General features: G+C 42.9%; 1 protein-coding gene across 5 annotated transcripts in view; it reads right to left on the bottom strand.

The window, feature by feature from the left end:
- MTA3 (metastasis associated 1 family member 3) overlaps positions 1 to 24,559 on the bottom strand; it is a 126,984-nt gene that overhangs the window by 72,112 nt on the left and 30,313 nt on the right. For all 5 annotated transcript variants that reach the window (XM_079968656.1, XM_079968658.1, XM_079968657.1 and 2 more), the window contains exons 5-7: positions 12,967 to 13,030; positions 11,598 to 11,715; positions 3,248 to 3,350 (exon numbers count right to left, since the gene is read on the bottom strand). In XM_079968656.1, the coding sequence (XP_079824782.1) occupies positions 3,248 to 3,350; positions 11,598 to 11,715; positions 12,967 to 13,030 (285 nt within the window). The remainder of the gene's footprint in view (positions 1 to 3,247; positions 3,351 to 11,597; positions 11,716 to 12,966; positions 13,031 to 24,559) is intronic.

Raw genomic sequence — 24,559 nt, forward strand, 5'->3', positions numbered from 1 at the left:
GTTGTTTGTCCCACATCTACCACACTTGCACCTTTAAAAAAAGAAGAATAAAAGCAGAGGCCAGAATTTAACTTGTTTGTGTTTCATTATCACATTTCCCCACACTGAGGTTTTTTGGTTCTGTTTTCTTTAAGGTAGAGAGAACACCAACATCGGTAATAATAAGCACTGCTTTCTCTAAAGGATGAGTTCCTGATCCGAAGAACATTTCTTCTCTGAAATAATGCAGCAGGCTAGAGTTGATAATATATCCAATATGTCACATTCTCACTGTCTGATGGCTGCAAGTCCCTTGGGTCAATTTCCAGCTGTAATTATCTGTGAGCTGTTGACACGGAGGGTCTGCGGCTTGGTGTTTTTAGTTAAAAAAAATCTTAACTGGCCTTTAGAATGTTTTTGTCAGTGGTATTGAAGAGACAGACTACTCCACCCCTAAGCAGGATCCTTGGTGGAATGGGGCACTGCTTTAATAACAAGTCAAGCACTGGAAAAGGCGATGGCTTCCTACTGTTAGAAAATACTGAGCAGCCAATATTGTGCTGCCATACAAAGCTACGGTTGATAAAGCAGGGGTTGGGGACATCAAACTTGGGGGGGGGCACCTGTGGTCTCTTTGTCTGACCCTGAAGAGTCTCCCCTCTTGCATCTGATAATGCTTCTTGCATGACCAGAAGGATGGAGCGAGATGTGAGGGTTTGTGTAGAAACTAGCCCATTGTATAAATGTCATATTCACATTCATTGCTTCAGCCATTTTTTATCTCTAGTTCCATCAATTACTTGCATGTGGCCTGCTTGAGGCTGTCCAGGAGGAATGTGGTCCTCGGGCTTTCTCTACCCAGTGTCTAGCCTCCAACATGGAGGTCACATGTGGCACAGGCAATGGAGTTTTGTGATGCTCCTAGACAGGAGACGAGACTGCCTATATAGTCTTGGCTTGACCATGCTGAGGTGTCCTACCCTATCCAGCTCATCAGCCTAAAGACAAAGCCACTTCAAGGCCCTCTTCTTGTGGAATGGCATTATTCCCTAGTCAAATCATGCACAAGAGTGGAAGATGCATGGTGGTATCTATCAAGGGGTTTTTTGCATCAATTGCAGGGATGTAATGGTTAGGACTTGCTGATCAGAAGGTCGGCGGTTTGAATCCCCACGATGGGGTAAGCTCCCGTTGCTCGGTCCCTGCTCCTGCCAACCTAGCAGTTCAAAAGCACGTCAAAGTGCAAGTAGATAAATAGGTACCACTCCGGCGGGAAGGTAAACGGCGTTTCCGTGCCTTGCTCTGGTTCGCCAGAAGCGGCTTAGTCATGCTGGCCACATGACCCGGAAGGTGTACGCCGGCTCCCTCGGCCAATAAAGCGAGCTGAGCGCCGCAACCCCAGAGTCGGTCACGACTGGACCTAATGGTCAGGGGTCCCTTTACCTTTACCCAATGGTTAGTACGGGGACGCGGGTGGCGCTGTGGTCTAAACCACTGTGCCGCTTGGTTCTTTACCTTTACTTGTTTACCTGTCTAAAGCAGGACACACACAGGCCTCCTGTGCATGAGACCACTATTATGGTAATAGTACAGTATATGGAAATAATTCACAATGGCAAGTCATCAGAAAGTCATTCTCTGTGCAGGATCCCAGGAGCTTTGACAAAGCCCAGGAGAAACACAGTCTTTGGTGAGCAAGAATTCAGTGGCTGGGGCAGATCAATAGCTGCATTTTTAAAGACTAATTTTCTTTTTGCAAAAAGAAATAAAAATTGTGCTGACTGAGCTACAAATCAGGAAGTGTCCAACTGGAATCTCACCTCTGTCATTAAATCACAAGGTGGCCTTAGGCAAGCAAAACAAACACAAATAATACTTAATATACTGAGTGCATTGTTTACTTTTCTTCTGATTCACTGCACAAAGGAAAATTACTAAAATTGATGGAGCCATGTTGGTTTCTTCCACATTTTTCAGCACAGTGGGAGTGCAACCACAAAGTTACAAAAAAAGACAATTATTTATTGGAAATTAAGTTCTCCTACACTACAAATACAACAGCATATCTACTTCCAATTCAATCTCAGGAAACAGCAAGAGAAAACTGTTGGCAGGGGAGAATCTCAAATAACTTGCTAAGGAATATTTTTTGGCAATGCTGAGGCCAAAAGAAAAAAGAAATTATAAGAACCAGAACTTCTCACACTGAAGACCCTTCCATGTAGCATGTTGGAAATAAATGTATTTTTTAAAAAAAACAGAAATGAATAAGGGAGAGGGGCTTTATTTGCACTAGACGAAACATTCAACTTGAGATTTTCCAATGAGGGCAGATAGAACAAAAAGAGCTACTGAGATAACCAGGACTTAAAAGCTCACATAAGAGTCAAGTCACAGTAAATGATAAGATTTTTCTTATACACACTGGTGGAGGAAGAGGAGTGCGGAGGAAGTGCACCGCCCCCGGCAGTGCGATCCCAGTGGAGTGCCATTGCGGCTGTCCCCCCAACAGCACTGGGCGCCCCACCCCCAGGACGCACGCCAGCCCCACCCCCACCTGCTCTCCACCCCCACCCCCCATGAAGCTCCGCCACTGAATACACACACACGACTACCTCTTAGCCCCTTACTGATTGTGGAAAACTTAAGATTGTAGGTAAGCAGAGAAATAAAATAAAGAGAGAAAACAGAGAATTCGCTTCTCTTTCAGGAAAAGCAACTTCTGTAATTTTAAATTCTTTAATCTTTTTTAATATTGTGCGATGTTGTGTTACATCATTAATGTTGTGCTTTCATTGTTGTAATCCTGCCCTGGGACCTTAGCATGAAGGGCAGGTAATAAATTTTAACAACAACAACAACAGGGTCTGGGGAGGCACTGAGTGGTATACTTGCTGCTACATCTGTAGCTCTGCTGGATAGCCTGGGAGATGCAGAAACTCCCCTCCCAAGGTCAGAAGGTGGGGAAACAAGCACCTTAGGGGGACCTAGGCAGCTTTGGGTTCAAAGCCTCTGGCACCCTCCCCATGCCTTCTGACGGTTACTGCTTTGTTTCATCTTCTGCATGACAATTCTTCATATATTTAAAGGGTGCCAGCGAATCTACCTTCATTCTTCTCTTCTCCAGGGAAAACAGAATAGACTCCTTATAACATTTGTTCCACGGAGGAAAGATTATGCATTGGGGGGGCGCATGGCTTCCCCACCCCTGGTTCGGATCATGCCCTTTATTATTAAGAGGGGGAGAGAATGAAGGTGTTAATCTTACCGGGCTACTACTAAAAACTGGTCGATCTGATGATCAGTGAGATGGCTGTCTGGATCCCATACTTTTACTTCAAGCTTTGCCTGTTCCCGGTCATCTGTTTCTCCTGGCAAAAAAAGAAGAAGTAGCGCATATAAAAATAATTTTTCTTTCTACTTATCTTGTATCATGCTTAAATAGAATATGTATCCAACAGTTATACACAATGGTCAGTTCAGCACAGTTCAAATGCTGCACTGAATTTTGCAATGCGGTAAGAAATTAAAAAATACGTATGGAAATCAGCTGCTGAATATCAAACAGCTTCTCGTGTTAAAAGAATTGCATAATATGTTTTATAAATGCATATAAAATATCAAGGTGGTGTACAACAATATATACAACAAAACATACAAAACCATAAAAACAATGCAAAGTAATCATTAAAAATGACCATGGCTAATCATGTGAAGGACTGGGGGTGGTGCGGGTATACCTGGAGACATTGGGGCATGGCCAAGACACACTCCCAGTCTCTCTACAAACCTTTGCCTTCACATATCCAGACAGAATGCCAAAAAAGAGCTATAGTTTGCCTCTGGATCAAAAATAAATAAATATGTAGTTTGAAATGGTTTTCCAGTTCTAATTTGGAAGCCAGTTATGCTTTGCAGTAAGCACAGTTTGCCCACTCAAGATTTGCCCTCTGCCTCTCAGCTCTCAGCTCCTTCCAGCCAGCTGCTCTGCCTCAGAACGTAGACCTCCGCTCTCGGTAGCGTCTTCCCAGCTGACCCAGCTGACTTCAAAGCACTCCGGCAGACTTCGCAACAGGTTATGGACTAATTACCGTTATAAAACTGTTGCGAAGTCTGCCGGAGTGCTTTGAAGTCAGCTGGGTCAGCTGGGAAGACGCTACCGAGAGTGGAGGTCTACGTTCTGAGGCAGAGCAGCTGGCTGGAAGGAGCTGAGAGCTGAGAGGCAGAGGAGCTTGCTGAGGAAATCGCTTCTCCAGAGACAGGTGCCGGAGAGCTGTTGATACGTGAGTACAGCTTGGGGCCCTGGGAGGAACATGGCGGACGGCCACGATTCATATGTAGTCCCATTTGAAAAATTGGACGGCAAAAATTGGCAAGAATGGAGCAGAAGGCTGAAGGCATGGCTGGTAGCGAAGGGGCTGTGGGAGGCTGTTCAGGGACCTCCACTACCCCCACCGGCGGCAGGTGCTTCAGCGGCAGAAATTGCAAATGCCCACGCTTCACAGAGAAAAAATCACAAAGCTCTAGGAGCTATTGTGCTTAGTTTGGATGGCTCACAGCTGCCTTTGGTAGAGGGGCTGGAGACTGCTTTTGAGGCCTATCAAGCGTTGGAAAGGGTGCACCACAGAACCACGGCTGGTGCAAAGATCCACACCACCAGACGCTTGTTTGAGATGAAGCTACGTCCTGGGGATAGCATCAGGAAGCATGTAACTGAGCTGCTGGCTGTGTTTAACCAGCTGAGACTGTTACAAGTGAACTTTACTGAGGAGCTGAAAGTGTACATTTTGCTCAGCTCTCTGACAAGAGTTATGACAATTTGTGTCTAACTCTGGAATCGATGGATCCCTAAACGTTGACGCTTAATTACGTCACAGGACGCTTATCTGATGAAGAAGAACGCCGTATCAGAGAGGGCAGAGCTGGCACCGGGAGCTCTGGTTTTAAGGGCGGAGCCAAGCCAGCGGAATGCACGGTTCAGGCTTTTTCCACAATTCGTCGTTGTTTTATCTGTAATTCTACTGAACATCTGCGTCGCTTTTGCCCCCACAGGAGCAGAGAGACGAGGCAGGATGTTGTCAAGGTCGCTTCTCATGGGAACCAGCCAGGTTTCCATGGTAACCAGCCCGGCAAGGCAGCCAGGCGTGGGAATGCGCAAGGCGGATGCGCAAAAGACAATGAGGACGCTTATCAGCCGACAGCCAGTATGGCAATGTTTGAGGACAGCTCTGAGAGAGACAATGAACTCTGCTTTGTCATCGACTCAGCAGCGAACCGCAACTTGATTCCAGAGACCCCTGCTGTCGAGATGTGGAATTGCAAGGCAATTCCAGCTGGAAAAACTGTTCAGTTTGCAAATGGGCAAAAGAAAAATGTAACTAATGTTGCAAATATCTTTCTTTCTGTTTTGCAGGAGCAGGTGGAGGTTTACACTGTACCTGGGATGCGTCACTGTCTTTTATCTGTACCTTATTTGTTGCAGAAGGGGTTTAAAGTTTGCTTTGAACATGATGCTTGTACAATTTCCAAAGCAGGAAAGCAACTAGTCAGAGTTGCAAAGGGGCAGAATGATCTCTTTATTCTTAAAACGCCTCTGGAGGGTGAGGGGAAGGTTGAGAGAGCACAAGCCCTGCGTGCTACAGTTCCCACTCATGTTTCATGTGCATGTGCTTGGCACAGGAAGACAGCTCATAGTTCTCTTGAAGAAATTCAGGTGTTACAGGAATGTACCAAAGGCTGTAAAATTCAGGACTGTGGAAGAGCCATAAATTGTAAGGCTTGCAGAAAGGCAAAGGTAAAAGGGTGCAGTTATCCTAGGGTGGAGAGGGTAACCACAAAACCTTTTGAGCTTGTTCACATAGATCTGTTGGGTCCCATGGAGGAACCAAGTCTGGGAGGGGCCAGGTTTCTGCTAACGATGCAGGATGACCATACCCAGAACTCCTGGACTCATGCTCTGAAGTCTAGGGAAGATGCAGCGCAACTGATTAAAGTTGGGTTGAGGAGGTGGAACTAAGGTTCTCCACCAAGGTGCAAGCAGTCACTAGTGACAGAGGTGCAAAGTTTACTGGGTCTGCTTTGCAGAAGTTCTTTCACCAGAAAGGGATACGTCACAAGGTGACTTCTCCTCAAGAGAGGGGGGTGGCAGAGCTCAGAAGTGAAGCTCTGGTCAAGGCTGCACAGGTGTTGCTGTCAGACTCTGGATTACCTCCAAGTTTTTGGATGGAGGCAATTAGGAGTGTGAATTTCACCTGGAATCTGACCTACAATTCAGTGGTAGGCGACACACCTTTTTTCATGTTGCACGGCAGGAAACCCCAGATTCATTTTCTGCGTCCTTTTGGGTCGGCTGCGTCTGTGCCGGTGCCTAAAGCTTTGCGAGGGCCAGGTGGACCCAAGTTCCAGAAAATGATCTTCTGTGGGTATGAACCGTCTTTTAAAGCATGGAGGTTTGCGTACCCAGCAGGTGATCAGAGTAAGCTGCTGATCAGTAAACACGCTGAATTCTATGAGCAGGATGAAAGGCCAAAGACTCCTGCAAGGCATGATGTTCTCTCAGAATGTCTTTCTGATTCAGAGCAGGAAGGTTCTGATGAGGAGAGAGAAGAGCCAGGGGCTGAATCTGTTGATGAAGATCAGGTCACTGACGAAGGTCAAGAACAGGATGGGGCATCTCCACAAGTTGTAAAAAGAGAGCCAAAGAGTGAGCCTAGTTCTCCTGTTAGCGTGATGCAAATGATTCGAAGACGCTTTAAGTCAGAGGGGGAATCCCGTGATGCAGAGGACACACCTGCTGACCGCAGTGAGTCAGAGGAAATACCTGAGTTTGTGCCCAGGTGGTCCAGTCGCACAACGAAGGGTATTCCACCTGAAAGGTATCAGGCCACAGGTGTGTGGGTTGGTTTCGTACAATGCGAATCTGAGAGTTGTGAGGAGGTTTCACAGGTGCCTGACAGAGACGCCAGGAAAAGGTGCAAGGCATTTGGGAAGGGATTGATCTCACAGAAGCTTGTAAAGGTACATCCACAGGTCTCGTCAGAATGCAAGGCGAGAGGGGGTGTGGAGATTCAGAACTTACAGGGTTAAGATGTTCTGAGTGACGCCTCACATTCTGACGTCAGGTTTGGAAGAAGGGAGGAGTTCTTCTTTGTTCTCTGGAGGAGAAGGCAGCCATGAGTGCTAGCAGCCCAGGAGAATCTGAGAAATGTTGATCTGTAAATATTCTGCTGTAATAAAGGTTACTAAATAAGCACACAAATGCCTGGTGTGTTTGCAAGGATCTGAAGCAACAGTTTTTTCCGCTGTGTTTTTACTCTGCAAGGCGTGACGGAGCGAAGCAGATCGGCGCAGCTGAGAGGGAAGCGTGCCGGACCGCTATAAACTGCACCTAATTGGGGTCGTAAACCAATTAGTCACGCTTAATTATTCAACAACCTCATTGTAAGCCAGCAAATGATGGAGGAAAGTGGCGTACAGGAAGGAAGGAAGGCTTGCAAACCTGAAGCTGGTCCTGGCAGCAAAACCACAATGGTGGTGACATTTGAGCTGCATCTATGATGCCACCGTCAAGTCTGTGACCATGCAGCTACAATCAATTTGTTTGTGTTTCAGCACCAGTCAGAACAGTCCTTAAAAATACACTTCGCAGATAGACTCCAACTTAATTGCTTACAGATGCCTGCTTCATAATCACTGACTCAACACACAAATTGCTTTCAACAGACTCTTAAATACCTTTCCCTAAATGCATTGTCATCTGCCCTTCAAACAAAAAGCAATTAGCCCCTTTATTTGTGCAGTTCATGAATCCATATCTTCATTTCTGTAGCTAGATTGTGGCTAGACTGCTCGTCTCCCCTCTTTATTTCCACTAATTTCTTTTGCAGTAAAAAACCACGAAGCAGCATTAATTGTCTGTGTCTCCCAATTCTACAGCTAGAAATGGGACATGATATGCAAGGTCTCATACTCTTAACCTTCACTTATCCAAGCTGAACTGATGAATAATTCACAGTTTCTAACTCTGCCTTAAAATGAGCCTTTTCCGATATAACAGTATTTCATAGTAACTTTCAAGGTAAATCACACCATCTTTCCTAAGCATGTCTGCATGTGTTCAGATTTCCATCTTGTGGAAGGTGTTAATATACTGTTGCAAGCCACCTCAATTTCTGAGCAGTGCGAGATTCCAGGAGTTCCAGGCGCCAGATCCCAGCCAATTATGCATCTGTCTATAATAGCTGCGTCCCAGATCACATGCTGCATCAGGGTTGGACCAATCTTAATACCCATACTCTCCCATTGCCTCACTGGAGCTGAGTTCACCATCTCCATGTGAGACCAACCAGCCCTTTCTACATGAGACCCTTCTTCTCTGAGTAGGCTTTGCATGCTGGACCAAAGAACAGTGATGTTTGATCTTGTATCCAACATCCCTATTCATTTCACACCACCCACCTCACAACTAACTGTCAGGCTGCTATTATTATAGTTCAGCTGCACAGATTTGGGCACATACTCATAACAATATAAAACACAGACACACATTGCCCATTGCAATAAGTAAAATAAATCAAGAATGGGCTTTGGGACCATTATGTAGTCGCCATACTAACAGCTTCTGGGGAAAGAAAATTATGGGTTGCCTTCAATGAAGTCCTATTCAGAGCAGAACCATTAAAATTAGTAAACCTAAGTTAGCCATGCCCATTAACTTCAGTGGGTCTACTCTGAGTAGCACTAGCACTAAAATTAGTAAAATTAACTTCAGTGGGTCTACTCTAAGTAGCACTAGCACTGAATACCATCCCATATTTTGGAAGTGTTAAGAAATGCATATGTTTTAACATTTTTGTGGATTCAATACATACAAACAGGGCCTTCCCCTCCCATTTTATATTCAGTTATATATAATCTGAACAGTAGATTGAAGTGTGCCAAAAGAGAGAGCACCCAAAGTGTATTCCTCCTTGAAATATACCACATGCAGGTCTCACTATGGGAATGCTAATTATCCAAAATCTCAGTTATCCAAACATAAATAATTATACCCAAACCTCACTACATGAATGACTGATTCAGATATTTGAGCAGTTCTCTGCATTTTTCTGGTTGGCAGCAACCATTTCAGGCCGAAACCATGGAGGGAGGGAACTAAAGAACTATTTCCAGGGAACGTATTATGTTCAGATAGTAGGACCTGCATGTATTTTAAACCACAGGTAGAAGGGCTGTCATATATACTAGGGACATTCCTTCTTCATGAAGCAAGAAGAAATCTAGGCTGAAATCCTTCACCCTGACATGCTAAATTTCCATGCTCAAGGATTTATTGACTTTTTAAATGTGAAAGTCTTGGTTTCCGGGATGACAGCAACATCGCCCTGCACATTTGAAATGTGTCTAAAAGTATAAACTTGCATCTCCCAATGATCCAGGACTATGATGCATCGACTAATGTGTTTTCTATATATAGTCAAGAAAAGAGAAGAAGCAAAGGCAGGAGGGAGCAGAGTGACGCAGCCACAAGTGGAGAAACAGAGCAGAAGTGAGCATTGCATCTGTTATTTGTCAGGAATCCTATGTGTTCCTGCGCACATGTGCTTGGGAGTAAGCTACACCGAACTCGGTTAGACTTACTTCTAAATAAGCATGCATAGGAAGTCTTAAGAGGGTGGAGTGTGGCAATGGATGAAAAAAGCATGGAGGAACTTCGTGAAGACTAGAGCAGGAAGGTATGGATCACAGAGATGTAACAGTCTCTAGTAGGGCTGGCCAATATATCAACACAGTGGTACCTCAGGTTAAGTACTTAATTCGTTCCGGAGGTCCGTTCTTAACCTGTAACTGTTCTTAACCTGAAGCAACACTTTGGCTATTGGGGCTTCCTCTGCTGCTTTGGGAAGGCACAGCAAGGCCCTCCGCCACCGCAGATTTATGTCGTGATATTTAGCTGGTTATATATCATGATGTTGAAAACCAGATATTGCCCAGCCCTGCTCCCAGGTAAGCAGATTTAGGATTGCAGACTGCCTGGCTTAAAAGCAAACAACAGTATAAATGTTGGCATAACTTCTCTTCCTGGTCACTGAAAGTAAGTATTCTTATGTGCCACTGATTTACAAGCTTGTATGGAGCAATGGGCTGTACCCAACATGACTCTTACTTAGAGAGGACCCACTAAAAAAAATGGGTAGAATATATTGCTCATGGCCATTGACTTCAAAGGGTCTACTTGAGCATACTGCCAACAACATGTGCCCTAGGCCACCACTTTCATAAGAAAAACAGTGTATTCATTCTTCAAATATATGTTAAAAGAAGAAATGAAAGGGTCTTGTGCCATAAATCACAGAGGATGTTACTATGTAATAAAGGTCTTATTGAATTTATTTAAAAGTCAATTACATCTGAGAGATAAGCAAGCGGTTGTTTTCACCATGTCTCATGACCAGGAACTGTTTTATAGCAAGAACCCCATCAAATAGACTAGGTGCTATAAATAAAACATTTTTTCCCTTTGATGCTTAAGGTTATTTATAAAGAGCAGGTCAGCTACACAGTTTGCAAAAACCTTTAAAAAAGACGTGGAAGTCTTGTTTGTTCATAAAGCTGTCACATTACTTCTTGAAACACTGACATGCATTCCACAGAAGTTGTGTCAATTCACACTGATTTCATTTCTCCTGGGTGAAGGCAATTCTGAATGGAGACCTAACAGCAGCTACCAAGTCAAGGTAGGGAAACTTCTCAGTTGGTGAATTACACTGTAGTCGTCACTACAATCCATGGAAAGTGCACTCGCATTTTTCCAATGGTAGTTGTAGTTTGGGATGAAGGGGTGCAAAAGCAAGGGTGTGAATGAACCAGGCTCCTACAGCTACATACCCACTTCCCCAAGACTGCCACTTTCAGACAAGATTCACAGCTAGGATCTGCTACTGGCTGTATTTTGAAGATTAAATCACAACAGAAACAGCTTATTTGACGTATGTTTGTTATGGCCACTTTTTATAATTCATAATGTCCACATAGACTGAAATGTCATCATCATCATCATATTCTCACAAATAGGGAATGGCTGTCTCCATCTTTCCTAATGAGGCACCCAACGTCCACAACCCTTCGTCGTCCAAGCCAGTGCCACCATTTTTGTGACAGCAAGGGATAGAGGCAATTCTACTTCTCCTGGATTGGCCTCAACATTCATGTGCACAGACCAAGTTTGGACAACTGAATCTCAGCTTAATAACCAACATATGAATGGGTCTTTTGGTTGTGCATGCAGCCTCGGCACGCCTCCCCTTGTGTGACCAAGTAAACAAACCAGGAGGTCTTCCATCAATTCAGGTGTCTTGAAGCTTTTTTAATGTCAGCAGGCCTGTGCAATTCTCTGCATTTCTTCTTGAGTAGCCAGCCATTCTAATTATTGGTTCTGTTTTAATGGTTTTCATTGCTTCTTAACTTGCTGTACACCACCCTGAAGTTTTGCAAGAAAACGGTATACATCTACTTTTATAAAAAATAATAAAAATAGTCTGCACATTCAAAGCTGCATCAAAGCACATCAGACTTAAAAAGAAACTGGTACACCAAGTCAAAACTATAATGAGTTTTACCTTCTGCAAGCATATCTGGAACATCTGCTTGATATCTGGGACCTACTCTGATTTCTCCTTTGTCTGCTAGAAGTGTTTTCAGCGATGGATCGTATACCAGTGAATAGAAGAAAGTATCCTAAAAAAAGAAGACATGTATTTTCCAAAGTACTATTAGATCATGACAGATAAAACAACAATACATATTTCTGCATTTTAACTCACATGCACCGAAAAAATGCTTGGATAGATCAGCCCATTTCTTTTCCCTGGCAAGTTTTGCATAGGTCGATTACATCCTATTTTCGGAAGATTTTTTTTTTTAAAAAAGCATGGGAAAAATGCATTTACATTTTGGGCACTTTCCCCTAAAGTAAGCATTTATTTCCCCTAAAATACACATTTCATATACTTTTCAATGCATTTTTACCATGGAACATTCATTATGATGTACCTAAACATACACAATTCAATGCAAATTTAAAGAATGGGATAATCCAAATGCTGACAGCATTCCATCTGTGAATAAATCCAGGGCAGATCAGGCTGGTTGCTACGAAATGTGGATAGAACAAATTTCTGTTTTAAAAATAATGTTATTTATATATTTTTAATAAATAAAAAATCAACAATATTTCAAATTTAGCAATCAATCATTCCACCTACGACTTCCCCCCCCTCTCTCTCCCTCCATGGTTCCCCCATAAAATTTCAATTTATGCTGCATATTATAGTTACTCTATACCTTCAACTTATCACAAAAGAAAGTTCACCCTTACTGCTGTTCTTACTCAACTCCTGTTTGCGTTTTAACATATTTACACTGAGTTGTTAAGTATTCTGCAAACATTTTCCCATCTTCTTTAAAATCAGTCTCATTCTGATCTCTAATTTTACACATCAATTCTACATATTCTATCAATTTCAGCTGTCATTCTTCTTTGGTAGATACCACCTCACTGCACCATTTTCATGCGTTTAATATTCGTGCTGCCGTTGTTGTGTATAAAAATATATTATCTGTTTGTTGGTGGATCAAATTGCCCTTCCCTCCCAAATCTTGAGTTAATCATATTAAAATTTAATCACATATCACTGGGAAAAGAATTAGGCAGTCAGAAAGAGATAGCCCGTTTTCATTTGCAAAATTCTGGCTGAAAGTCAAAATGAACTGTTTCAGTATTGTTACAATAAAGCATCAATAATTCAAGAAACTAAACATTCCAAACAATAAACACAGACACAAATCATTTTCAACTTTAGCTATTCATATTATGCTACTTAGCAAAAGGATTGTTTGCTTTTCCTAACAATCCGCAGGAAAAATCACAATACTAAAGGAAACTACATATAAAAAGGATGCTGAAAGTTATGAAAAATGTGGCATTACCTCTTTAATGAGATACGACAATACAGACTCTGTCTCGTTCAGAAGTGCAACACTGCATTTCCCCCTATATAGGCACACACAAAAATCAACAACACATTAATGATTTATAACGCCATTTTTTTCAAGCAGCAAATGACAACAGATTAGTCAACCAAGTTCAGAATTTAGAAATTTCAGTTAAATCAATGATTTTTAAACAGGAAATGGCCATGAATGCACCATGAGTAAACAGGCTTCAGGAAAGGGAATACATGTGAAGAAAGTAAGAAATTTCAGTATCATCGCAAATACAAAAGAACTAAACACATTATTTCTGCATAAAACTCAATGGAAAGGAAACATTTAAGGAAAAGGACAGAGACCTTTAAAACGGTACCATCTTCATTTGAAGTACACCCCACTTAAATGCATGCTTTCAAAACTGGCTGTAGTGAAGTTTATTCAAAACTAAAGTTATCTTAATATCATACAAATAACAGGTTCATGTAAAGCCCAGCTTGGGATCCTGGCTGCGTAGCTCTCTATGCCATATGTAGCCTCACAGGCTGAAAGATTACAAAGATTACAAAGCAGCAAAAAGAATTTTGGATTGATTCGGCAAAAATACCAGCGTGCGAGGAGATGCTGCATGGACAGAGGGGTATCATACACATAAAATCCACATAGAAACACATCATTTTCTTCAACTCGCTTGTGAAAACAACTCAGAGGCAGTGAAAGAAGGAAAACAACAGGAAGATTTAAAGGAACTATTAGAAATGACTATCAAAAGAAGCAGAGATATGAGATGATCAGAGCCCCCCCCCCCCCCCGAACTTGAAGCATGGGAAGCCCCAACAAAAAATTTATAATTCGGAAGAATATTTGGATTTATTGATATGTATATGTATAATTGGGACGCAGGTGGCGCTGTGGGTAAAAGCCTCAGCGCCTAGGGCTTACCGATCGAAAGGTTGGCAGTTCGAATCCCTGCGGCAGGGTGCACTCCCGTCGTTCGGTCCCAGCGCCTGCCAACCTAGCAGTTCGAAAGCACCCCCGGGTGCAAGTAGGTAAATAGGGACTGCTTACCAGCGGGAAGGTAAACGGCGTTTCCGTGTGCAGCTCTGGCTCTGGCTCTGGCTCTGGCCAGAGCAGCGATGTCACGCTGGCCACGTGACCCGGAAGTGTCTCCGGACAGCACTGGCCCCTGGCCTCTTAAGTGAGATGGGCGCACAACCCCAGAGTCTGTCAAGACTGGCCCGTACGGGCAGGGGTACCTTTACCTTTACCTATATGTATAATTGGGACGCGGGTGGCGCTGTGGGTAAAACCTCTGTGCCTAGGACTTGCCGATCGTATGGTTGGCGGTTTGAATCCCCGTGGCGGGATGAGCTCCCGTCTCTCGGTCCCAGCTCCTGCCCACCTAGTAGTTCGAAAGCACCCCTAAGTGCAAGTAGATAAATAGGTACTGCTTTATAGCGGGAAGGTAAACGGCGTTTCCATGTGCTGCGCTGGTGCTGGCTCGCCAGAGCAGCTTCGTCACGCTGGCCACGTGACCCAGAAGTGTCTTCGGACAGCGCTGGCTCCCGGCCTCTAGAGTTAGATGAGCGCACAACCCTAGAGTCGGACACGACTGGCCCGTACGGGCAGGGGTACCTTTTATATGTATAATTTAGAATATTTAATGTGATTTGATTGGATTGTTAAAACGGAAAACTTAATAAAAATGATTTTTTAAAATAAGAAAGATTACAAAGGTGGGGGGACATAAGAAGAGGCTGCTGGATCAGGCCAATAGCCCATCTTGTTCAGCATCCTGTCTTCACAGCGGCTGATCAGATGCCTGAGGGAAGCCTGCAAGCTAGACAACAGCATTCTGAATAGGAAGCTGCCTTCTACTGAGTGAGATCATCATTCCACCTTGCTCAGTATTGTCCATGCTAAGTAGCAATAGCTCTCCGTGGTTTAAGGCAGAAAGTCTCTCCCAGCCGTACTGGGCATTGCACCGGGGACATTCTTCTGCATGGAAAGCAGACGCTGTACCACTGAGATACATCCCTTTCGACCCCCCAGGAGGAGGAGATCAGAAAGCTTTGCTGGAAAGGATGAGGATAAGTTTTCCATCCAACAGAGCAGAAACAAAAATACAGGTTGTCTCCAAGGGCAGTAGACCACTGAACACCCCAGATTAGTGTGTTTCTCCGGGCCATGGAGCAAAGCTAACATAGCCTCTATCCATTTCGGAACTGAAGCCTGGGAGCCCAGCCCCTTGAGCTGAACATCACTGAGAGGCAAACTATTTTAATCGAATAAAGACTGCAGATTGGCCAGAAACTGGCCCAGATAGTTACAGAGCTTCTGGGAAAGGGAAACAAGCCTCCACAGAAATCTCCATCCATTAAATGTGCACATATTTGGAATCCATTCTTACAAATACAGTGGTACCTTGGTAGTCGAACGGCTTGGCTCCTGAACACTGCAAACCTGGAAATGAGTGTTCCAGTTTGCGAACGTTTTTCAGAAGCCAAACGTCTGGTGTGGCTTCCAAGTGACTGCAGAAAGCTCCTGCAGTCAATCGGAAGCTGCGCCTTGGTTTTTGAACCATTTCAGGAGTCAAATGGACTCCCAGAACAGATTAAATTAGAGAACCAAGGTACCACTGTACTGTAATAGGTTAAGATCTGGTGAAGTACAATAACAACTTTGTAAAGTATACAGTTTGGGGTTTTATTCCCCTTACCCCTTTACTTGCCTTGCTACATGGGTGCTGTTTCTTTTTATATCTCTCTCTTTTATTTACATCTCCTCAGGTTTAGTGCACATATAATTATGTACCGTATTTTTCGCTCTATAACACGCACCCAACCATAACACGCACGTAATTTTTAGAGGAGGAAAATCCGTAGGCATGCCACCCGTAGGCATACCCTCCATAACACACACAGACATTTCCCCTTACTTTCTAGGAGGAAAAAAGTGAGTGTTATGGTACAAAAAATACGGTACTTTTTAAATTTCAATAAAGATGTCTGCGGCGGAAAATGTGCACAAAACGCCCCAGGTCTAGTGGATCACGACTGATGCATGTGTGTGCATGTTCAAAGCCGAAACAAGCAGAGAACTCACATTGTAAAGTGCTAAGTCATTTTTTCCTTGGCCAGAGCATCTGTCCACCACTGCAAGAAGCAGTAAAAAGAACTGACTATTAGGTGGGTAACAGGGTGGCCACGTGGCACCAGTATGGTTAAAACAAGAGATTGCAAAAACTCCAAAAGGACCTCTGCAAATTGAAGGAATGGGCAGTAACATGGCAAATGTGATTCAATGCAAGCAACTGTAAAGTGTTGCGTGTAAGGAGCAAAAAAATATTAATTTCACATACATGCTCATGGGGTCTGAACTGGAGGTGGCAAGCCAGGAGCAAAACCTTGGGGTCATAGCAGATAGCTTGATTAAGGTGTTAGCGAAGAAGAAGAAGAAGAAGAAGAAGAAGAAGAAGAAGAAGAAGAAGAAGAAGAGTAGTAGTAGTAGTTTGGATTTGATATCCCGCTTTATCACTCCCCTTAAGGAGTCTCAAAGTGGCTCACAATCTCCTTTCCCTTCCTCCCCCACAACAGACACCCTGTGAGGTGAGTGAGGCTGAGAGACTTCAGAGAAGTGTGACTAGCCCAAGGTCACCCAGGAGCGGAGACGCGAACCCGGTTCACCAGATTACGAGTCTACCACTCAGCCCAGTGTGTTGTGGATATGAAAAAGGCCAATTCTATGCTAGGGATCATTAGGAAAGGAATTGAAAACAAAACTCCCCAATATCAAAATGCCATTATACAAATCTATAATTTGGAGTACTGTGTACAATTCTGGGTGCCTCACCTCAAAAAGGATATTGTTGAGTTGGAAAGGGTTCAGAAAAGGGAAGCCAAAAATGATCGATGGGATGGAGGAACGTTCCTCTGCGAAGGAACGCTGCAGTATTGGGGACTTGTTAGCTTGCAGAAAAAGCAAGTAAGAGGCAACATGACAGAAGTTTGCAGATTTATGCATGACGTGGATAGAGAAAAGTTTTTATCCCTCCCTCATGACCCAAAACTTGTGGACAGCCAATGAAACTGACTGTTAGAAGATTTGGGGCAGATGAAAGAAAGCACTTCATCACACAAAGCAGAGTCACAACTATGGAACTTGCTCCCTGCAGGAGGCAGTTATGGCCTCCAACTTGGATGGCATTAAAAGAGGACTGCACAGTTTCAAGGAGGAGAAAACTACCAACCATGATGGCTATGCTCTCTACCTCCACAGTTGGAGGCAAGCAAGGCTTCCAAATGCCAGCGGCTGGAAGCTACAGGAGGAAAGAGAGATCTTGTGCTCATGTTCTGCTCGCTGGTTTCCCACAGACATCTGGTAGGCCACTGTGAGAACAGGATGCTAGACCAGATGGGCCATTGGCATGACCCAACAGGCTATTTTTATGTAAATGTGAAAAACAGCTTCTTAGGAGTATGGCTTACAGCACTTGAAAGAGGAGAAGTCAAAAGAAGAGCTTTCAAATGGACAGCGCTGAGATTTTTAGATTTCCTGCCCCTCTGCTTATATCATTAGCATTCCAAGTAAGTGACTCTCTACTAGTTTTTCTGTGCTTGTTGCTGACCAGATGTTGTCTGGCCTACTGGATTTTTAGAATGTCTTTATTATTATTCAAGGGAATAACATCTGCAGTGCTTAGCCGCTCCAAAAATTCTTTCAGTATCTTCTTTTGATTCAGTTATTCTTACTATTATGAAACTTCACTAGCAATCTAAAACTGAATGCCCATTTGTAAGTGGATTTTGTTCAACAAAACACTGCTGTTTCAGATCTAATTTGAATGTCAAGTGATGCATTGAAAATCTGTTTAAAATATAAATCCAGGGTTGTACTCTTACTCTTGGAAAATTTCAATAAGACTATATTCAAATAATTAAAGCTGGCTGGGAACAGATCACCTATTGTGAACATTAAATAAATCTATTAAAAACACTGGAATATTGACAAATTTCTCCCATTCATCTGGTGTCTTGATAATTAGTTAGAAGACATCAGAGATATTGTTCACTGAAGGTGTACAGCAAAATATATGCCACTCAATTATTATTTTCAGATTAATAACTTTCGTTTATTTATATCACACCGTTTTTTTCAAGGCAGCTCACAACAGATTTATAAAGCAAATGCAAGATTACAAAGTTCATACTGTAGAAAAGGGAATCACACAACTATGGGGGGGTCACTATCGAAAAGGCCTTGGAAGTATTAATATTAGCAGCAACTTTAAACAAGCAAACAAACAAAACCCTGTTGTACAAGCTTGGGTAGCTACCTTTTTTGACCCAAGGGCTTCATTCGCCCTTCGCTATCTCCCAGGTGCCATGTGACAATAGTGTGTGTGACCAAAACTGGATAAGCCTCACCACACACTCTCTCATATGCACATGCACAAGCACACGCGCGCGCACACAGTCATAGCTGTCAACTTTTCCCTTTTCTTGCAAGGAATCCTAACACAGCTTCTCCTCCTCAACTGATCTGACCCATTCAAGTATTATTTACTGATTAAATTTGTATAGCGCCCTATACCTATAGATCTCAGGGCAGTTCACAACATAAAACTGCAGTATAAGAATCGCAAAATACATGATAAAAATAAGAACAGAAACAAGTTAAGAATCCCTCCCCCCGCCCCTTCCACAACGTATTTTAAAGATCATCGGATGTCAATCAGCCAAAGGCCTGGTTAAATAGGAACATTTTCGCCTGGGACCAACTGAACCTCCCTGGGGAGAGCATTCCATAAATGCGGCACAAATTAGTTGCTGCCATTGCTCTGCTCATAAAACACTTAATCTGCTGACTGGGGAATGAGAAGGTTTGTGTACCCCTCAAGGTGCTCTACTTTGTACTTTAAACAAACAAACAAACAAACAATGCCACTGCTGTCCAACTTGGTTGGGTCTTGGGGAGGGGGAGGGGGGACAGAAAAACCAGCTGGGCCGTTTGGGGCTTTAAATGCTAATATTAAATTAAATTATTTAGGAATTACAATAGGGCTGCCATACGTCCAGTATTTTCCAGACATAGCCGGGATTCATCGGGTCGCAAATGGCATCCAGGCATTTGGCAGCCCATATCGGAAGTCTGATTTTTTTTGGCAATTTCCCCCCAAATATAAAAAAGGTAAAAACTTCATTACAGTAACTTCAGATACTGTTTGGGAGAACAAATCACAAGTGCAGGTTCACACCGGCAGCAGGACCAGGGGAGGAGTGAAGCAGCTACTGTAAGATTAACCTCCATATTATCACATTTTCTTTTCCTCTGCTCTTTTTGGCTTGGGACACAGACAGATCTTAGAACCTGCTGGATTTTGTATTCCTGAACCCCCCAACAAAATGTAGGTGCAACCATGGTTTTCGCTTTGCGACCTGAAATCTGTTTTGCATCCCACAAAAGAAGAGAAAAAGAATTCTGGAGAATTCTCAAATACTGGCTCGTTACCTTGTGACATTTACCATATTTTTCCATGTATAAGACTAGGTTTTTTTCCTAAAAAATAATGCCTAAAATTTGGGGGCGTCTTATACGCGGGGGACCTCTCCCCCCATTTTCTTAAATCGAGTTCCCAAAAATAGGGGTCGTCTTATACACGGAGGCATCTTATAGACAGAAAAATACTGTAGTTAGTCCTAATAAGGGCACTGGTCTGCTGTGGTATTTTTTAAAAAACAATTAAAAGGAGCTTTAAAAGCATCACATACCAGTTGCAAAGTCTGAAAATTCTCCACAGCACAGGTAATATTGTGTTTACCTATGAAGCCTCCAAAAATGAATTATTTTGGGGGGGGGGTAAGGTTGTTTTAAATAAACCACTTCCATCTGAAATCTGTGTTTTAGTTAATTAACATTATTGGCCTAAGTACATGTGTTCTGCACCTAAAAGCAAGCAGCAGCTAAGACAAAAATAATCACAAGAGTCCCTTGTGGTCTTAAAAATCAATGAAATTGAGCCAAGGGGGTGGGGAGTAGAGCATTTGCTATTCTGTATGTGGGCTTGGCTGGTAAAATCTTAACCATCAAGGCTGCATTCTAACCTCCCCCACCGAATTGACTTAGAAGGATACTGTAATGATCATTAAGCTAATTGCTAGATCTCCATCTGATATTCTGTCTCACACAGTTGCAATTAAAAATATCACTGCTATTACTTGGTCATCAGGATTGATTTTTGTAAATGAAAACAATTAAATGGTCCGACTAGGATTATTGACGTTTCGCAATAAATGCATTTAACATTATTTAAATTTAGCTCAATAAGCTTGTTAGTTTGAAAACCTGTTTGCTTTTTAAAAACCAGTTCCATCCTCAAGATTACATAAAGGCTCTTTGCTCAAGGCAGTTCCTGCAGCTTTTAACCTCCTTATTCTTCTTTTTCGTTAACACGACCACCTGAGAGATTCAAATCTTATTTTAAACCAGAATGTTTGAGGATTAATGGAACAGAAACGCAAACATCCATTATACCAAGGGATATTGGCCTTAAAGTAATGGCAATAGAAACATTAGTCAAACAGAAGGCTGCGCATGCAAAATGGTGCAAGCTTCGGGGCCATTTGAATCAAAGGAGCAGTACCTAGAACGCGTCTGACTTTCCTACGGAAAAATTAATGGGGCTTAGAAGCACTTCAGGACTGTACTTTGCTCTGGGCATTTTAGGCTGAGAAAGCAAGAGAACGCTGATGTTTTAAATCAATAATACTGCCTTAAAACGAATGGGATTTCAACTTCCTTGTTAACGCCCTGGATTTAAAAAAAGAGGACAGATTAAAGAGATCAAACAAATACTAGACCAAGGAAAGCCAACTTCTGTACTCCCGCGGTTGCTAAGGTTCTGGTTTCGAGAAAGCGAGGAGAGATAAAGAGGGCCACGCCCAATGCCCACCCAATGTGTGCTCCTGTTCCCAAACTCCAGAATTTATACTGCAATGATAAATAGCTGCAGATGATGGCCAGAGGTTGCCCACAACTTTTGCTACAGCTACCGAAGGTAATTGAACTGATTTCTATAAACTTTTTTATTTTAACCTTACGTTAGAAGAGGGACGCGGGTGGTGCTGTGGGTTAAACCACAGAGCCTAGGACTTGCCGATCAGAAGGTCGGCGGTTCGAATCCCCGCGACGGGGTTAGCTCCTGTTGCTCGGTCCCTGCTCCTGCCAACCTAGCAGTTCGAAAGCATGTCAAAGTACAAGTAGATAAATAGGTACTTCATTTTTTTCTGTTCTGAATCGTCCAACACTCAGCTTCACTGCATGATTTTGGGTTCTAGTATTCCCCCCCCCCTTCTCCACACCACGCATAAATTTATAGACTTCTGCTTTGTCCCACCTCCTTACTTTACTTCTTTGTAAACTAAAAAATGTCCCAAATGTTGTGACGTTTGTCACTGGGGAGCTGCTCCATTCCCTGGGTGATTTCGGTTGCCCTTTTCTAAAAATTTCCAGCTCTACAATATTCTTTTTGAGGTGAAGCAAGCAGAATCGTGCACAGTATTTAAAGTATGGCTTCACTACAGATTTCTATAGTGATCTTATGACAACGGGCAGTTTTATTTTCAATTCCTTTCCTAATGATCCCTAACACAGAGAATTCGCCTTTTTCACAGCTGCCACACACTGGCTGAGCATCTTCATCTATCCAGCACAAGCACAGCATCACTCCCGGTTAGTCATCGCCACTGACTGGTAAGGCTCCCCAGGAGCATATACATAATATTAGGATTTAGTTATTTATAAGCCCCACTTGGTACTTGCTTAAAGTGAATCTGCTATTTTACTGCCCGCTCTCCTACTTTGGAGAGATCCTTTCAGAGCTCCTTGCAATCTGTTTTTGTTTTAGCTGCCTTGAACAATTTGGTACGATCAGCACATCTTGCTACCCCTTAACTATAGATCCTTAATGAGCAACTTATTGTCCCAGCACTGATCCTTGCGGTAATCCGCTTTCTGCATTCTTGTCCTTTTATTCTTACTCTCTTCTTCCTGCTCCTCAATTAGTTTCTGATCCATAGGAGGACCTTATTTCATGACTGGCAAGCTTACTCTCTCACTTGTATGTCTTTCCAACTGGTACAGCATTTTCTCCCTGTAGTGTTTAACTGCAGCATGGCAAATCATTGTCTGGAAAATACATCCCATGTCCTGGATGGACTGCAATTTATACCTTTCTCCAGAAGAATCTTGTGTGCTTTTACTTCTACATTATTGGAAATGAAACTTTACAAAAGGCATAGAAAGATATTTTAGTTATATATAAAATAATGCAAACATGTCATTTGTCCCCATGTTATTTTCCCAGTTAAAATCTATAGCTATTTCCCAGATCAGGGTGTGGTGTGTGTGTGTGTGTGTGTGTGTGTGTGTGAGAGAGAGAGAGAGAGAGAGAGAGAGAGAGAGAGAGAGATCTCAGATGGCCAAATGCAGGTGGAAAGGGGTTCTATTCTCCCTCCTTACTAGTTCCTCTGAACAAAGTAGCACTTAGCCTGGCCTTTAAATTGCAGTGTACTCTGATTGCTTGCAAGCTCATGGTACGATATATTCTGCCAGGCTGGGATACAAAAAAAATATTGGCAGATGTTTACGCACACCCATCAGAACTTCCTCTTCCATACTGTGCGGAAGATTCCTGCATTGCAGAGGGCACTGCGCTAGATGACCCTCATGGTCCCTTCCAACTCTAGAATTGGTTATTTTTAATTATTATTTAGAATATTCCTATCCCGCTCCTATCATAACCAATCCCAGGGTGGGGTACAATATAATTAAAACTCATGGAAAGAAAGGAATCACAGTAAGAAATCCACTTAATAATAGATAAGCCCCTGCAATAACTAACTAAAACTAATTACACTTCAAATGCAACAGATAAATAAATAAGATTTCCACTTGGCACCTTTCAGTATTTCCATCTTTCAGGATCTTTCATCTTTTTCTGTTTAAAAGTTACAGCGCCCCTTTCCTATTTAATTGAATTCACACTGTCAGTTTAGCTCTCATGCGCTTCTGCCACAATAGGATTCACAGTTGGATCAGCTAGAATTACTGGTGGCAGATGCAGCTGGCTCTCCCACTTAGGATGCTGAAACAAACAGTGAGAAAGTACAGTTATCCTCCTGGGGAAGAGTAGCCGGGGCCGAAGATGCTTTTAAAGTGGCAAAATAGGAGTATTTTGCCACCCACCCACCCACCCTTTACTTATTGCATTGAATTTTGGAATGGGAACTAATTTTTATTCTCAGTCTCAGGGAAGAAAAGAGAGAGAGGCTGTTATATTCCAAGCCCCAATCAAGTAGCAATGAAAACTAATGTTTTGTATTCCTATTAAATATACGTGTGTGTATCCTTAATAAATGACTGCCTATTTGTTTTCATAGTAAAGTTTCATGAGCCCACACCAGTACTAAGAATTCATAAAGACTTTACCTTGTGTCCCATTCCAAACCACAAAATAACTTTTACACACACACACACACACACACACACACACACACTTAGCCTAGATTCAGGTAGGTAGTTGTGTTGGTCTGAAATATATAAAAAAATTGTCCAGTAGCACCTTAGTAAAGGTAAAGGGACCCCTGACCATTAGGTCCAGTCGTGACCGACTCTGGGGTTGCAGCGCTCATCTCGCTCCACTGGCCGAGGGAGCTAGCATACAGCTTCCGGGTCATGTGGCCAGCATGACTAAGCCGCTTCTGGCAAACCAGAGCTGCACATGGAAACACCGTTTACTTTCCCGCCAGAGCGGTACCTATTTATCTACTTGCACTTTGACGTGCTTTCGAACTGCTAGGTTGGCAGGAGCAGGGACCGAGCAACGGGAGCTCACCCCGTCGCAGGGATTCGAACCGCCGACATTCTGATCGGCAAGTCCTAGGCTCTGTGGTTTAACCCACAGTGCCACCCGCATCCCTTAGAGACCAACTAAGTTTGTTCTGGGTATAAGCATTTGTGTGCATGCACACTTCTTCAGATACACAATTAGCCTAGATAGGCTAGGATAGCAGCACAATCTTTCAACATCCAATGGGCACAGCCATACCCAGAATGGATCTGTCTAACTAGAGTTCCCTGATACCATGCCAGGAACTACAAGTAACAATTAATGCCTTTCTGCAAGCTTTCTTTCAATCAGCTTCTCCCCATGCGACAAGCCAAAGAGCCCCAAGCATCAATGATACAGAATTTTTAATTAGCCATTCAATGTCCCAATACTAGGCATAATTAAAAAATAATAATTCTTGGGCATCCCATAGAGCAGGACTTCCAACTTTGTTTTCCAAACACCACACTCCCCCGAGCCACATAAAAAGGTCGTTTTCAACATTCTGGAAGTCGCAACAGTACAGAGGAGCTGCTGCTCAAAGGTACTGTGAAAAGCTCATGGGCACACAAACCCACAAACATGCATAAAGCAGAATACTGCATCAGGCCCAAAGCCAACATTTTAATGCACTGTTCAGCAAAAAACAATACCTACCAGTCAATTAATATACTTTGCATACACATATTTTTAAATCGCTCATCA

Source organism: Podarcis cretensis, assembly GCF_951804945.1.
Source record: "Podarcis cretensis genome assembly, chromosome: 3".
NCBI classification, from domain to species: domain Eukaryota; kingdom Metazoa; phylum Chordata; class Lepidosauria; order Squamata; family Lacertidae; genus Podarcis; species Podarcis cretensis.